This window comes from Prunus mume, linkage group LG5, assembly GCF_029339155.1.
Source record: "Prunus mume cultivar Tortuosa linkage group LG5, ASM2933915v1, whole genome shotgun sequence".
Lineage (NCBI taxonomy): Eukaryota > Viridiplantae > Streptophyta > Magnoliopsida > Rosales > Rosaceae > Prunus > Prunus mume.
This window is the reverse complement of record NC_142702.1, coordinates 6432584-6434630: the sequence shown is the minus strand read 5'-3', so window position 1 is coordinate 6434630 and position 2047 is coordinate 6432584. Positions and strand designations below refer to the sequence as shown.

The window sequence follows — 2047 nt, the reverse complement described above, 5'->3', positions numbered from 1 at the left end:
GAATAAACCAGGTTTTCTTACAATTGCGATCATTGATCATCCAAGATTGGTAAATCTCTTATATATAAGATATATTACAACAGGTGGTGTAGTTCTTTTCTTTATACAAGTGATAATGAAAGAGGAAATTCAAACATAGAGCATCGAGTGCAAGAGTAATGCCTCTTAATTAACCACTTGAGCTACAAACCTCTTGCACACGTAATATAATTAAGTTACGAATCGAAAGTTGCATTGTACTTAATCAGCAGCTCCGGTTCTAGATAGTTTGGAAAAAACAAATTAAAGAAAAAATTATTATATGTTACAAAAATCGATAAGGAAAAAAAGTGTTGTATGTCTTTCTTTTTTTTTTTTTTCTGATGAAAACAAAAACACAAGACATTGCAACTAAAAGCCAGAACGTTTTTCTGATTTCAGGGTTTCTTTACAAATGTAGGCCATTTCCATGTACAATTTTCTTTTCTTGGTACATTAATATTCAATTCAGCCCAATATAATTTTCTTTCCCTGGCACAATAATTAATTAACCCTTGCCTAGCTAAGACCTTAATTAGATCCTGACGAAGAACACACTGAGCTCAGGCCCATTGTTCCCATCAGGATTCATCATGTAATATGTCTCTGAGTCCCTTGACCCTACCACACGTTCGAACTGTGCTCGCATGTACATTAAATCACCCTCTGGCAACTCTGTTTCATTTGGTAAAACCCCGGCTCCCATGGACACTGCATGCAAAACTTGCATCACACTCAGATCATCCTCGGTCGCCTCTCTCCTCACTCCATACCCTGATTTCTTCCCATTGCAGTACAACGACCATATCGGCTCGTCCACGATCTTCGTCTTATCCCCGGGCCTCTTTTCGCATTCTAGCGCTATCCGGACAAGCCCCATTCCCATATCTTGAAGGAGCTTTCCTGTTTGTATCCCGAGCTCAAGGACAAGGATGGGAAGGCATCTAGGGCTTTCCTGGATGACCAGGTTAATCCTAGCTTTACGATACCCAAATAGGGTTCCTGTCATCCGCGTCCCCCCGTGGATGTGTGTGTGTCCTTCCCCCATGCGGCTCCCGTGGAGCGAAACGGGGATCTTGCACGAGGGCGATATGATTGGAAATGACCGGAAAACTGCACGAAAACGCCGGAAGAGTTTTGAAGGTTTTGATGGGCCTTTTTTGGTTGATGGTTGGAGGGAGATAGGCGACGGTGTATGCACCGTCGGCGGCGTAGTTGGTTTGAGCTTTTGAGACGCGGTTGGTAGCGGTGGTGCCGCCATATGAAAATTTGGTGGCAAAAGGAGGGTGGCTTAATGGCTGAGGCCGGCAATGCTTGTGAGGACTTCTTGGTGAGAGCTTGGTTGTGGGGATGAGGGTGTATATGAAGAGCAATCTAAGTTTGCGGTGCTCACGTTGGAACTGTTGACTAATTTAATTGGAATTAAGGATATCAGAATGTTTTTTTCTCCCCTTGTTTATAGTGACTTATGGTTAGGCTTTTAGTTTGGTGGTTTAGCTAAAGATAGATACTTATCTAGCTGTGGTCAGCTTTAGTTTTTTTTTTTTTCTTACTTCTTTTTATTTAGCTTTAGCTACTGGCTTCTACATTATTCTAGAATATTTTCAAAGCTACTTAGCCCCACTTGAGGCTTTATTGTTGCCTTGCTTACCGGATGAGATGGCTTGAGGGACTTGAGATTTGAGTGTTGTTATTCAACGACAGGTGGAAACGTTTGCCACTAGAAATGAAGTAGTAGGGCTAGAAAATAAGCGAAGTATCAGTAACAGAATTAAATCGGTTGCACAAATTTCGTGATATATAAGAATAGATTAAGTACAGTTTATAATGTAATCTTACTATAAAAATGTCTATCAAATTGTGTATGAACTTGAAAAATGCCTTATAATTTGGCGGTTTATGTCGTTAACCCAATTTTTTACTTCGGTTTACACTTTTAAGCACTAATTTAGTGACATGAAATTTTATTGTATTTGTAATCTTCCTATGCCATGACTACGAGTAATCATTGATTCATGATTTACTAATT

At 40.0% G+C, this 2047-nt stretch overlaps 1 protein-coding gene across 1 annotated transcript; it reads right to left on the bottom strand.

Moving 5' to 3' along the window:
* Positions 1–357: 357 nt before the first annotated feature.
* On the bottom strand, positions 358–1458 carry LOC103330823 (MIZU-KUSSEI-like protein (Protein of unknown function, DUF617)). The gene has a single exon (XM_008233436.3). It carries the CDS (start codon positions 1277–1279, stop codon positions 554–556), a length of 726 nt encoding a protein of 241 aa, XP_008231658.1. The 5' UTR covers positions 1280–1458; the 3' UTR covers positions 358–553.
* Positions 1459–2047: the final 589 nt, after the last annotated feature.

Excerpts from the sequence above, each read along its gene's own strand:
- LOC103330823 (XM_008233436.3), bottom strand. The coding sequence starts at position 1,279 with ATGGCGGCACCACCGCTACCAACCGCGTCTCAAAAGCTCAAACCAACT.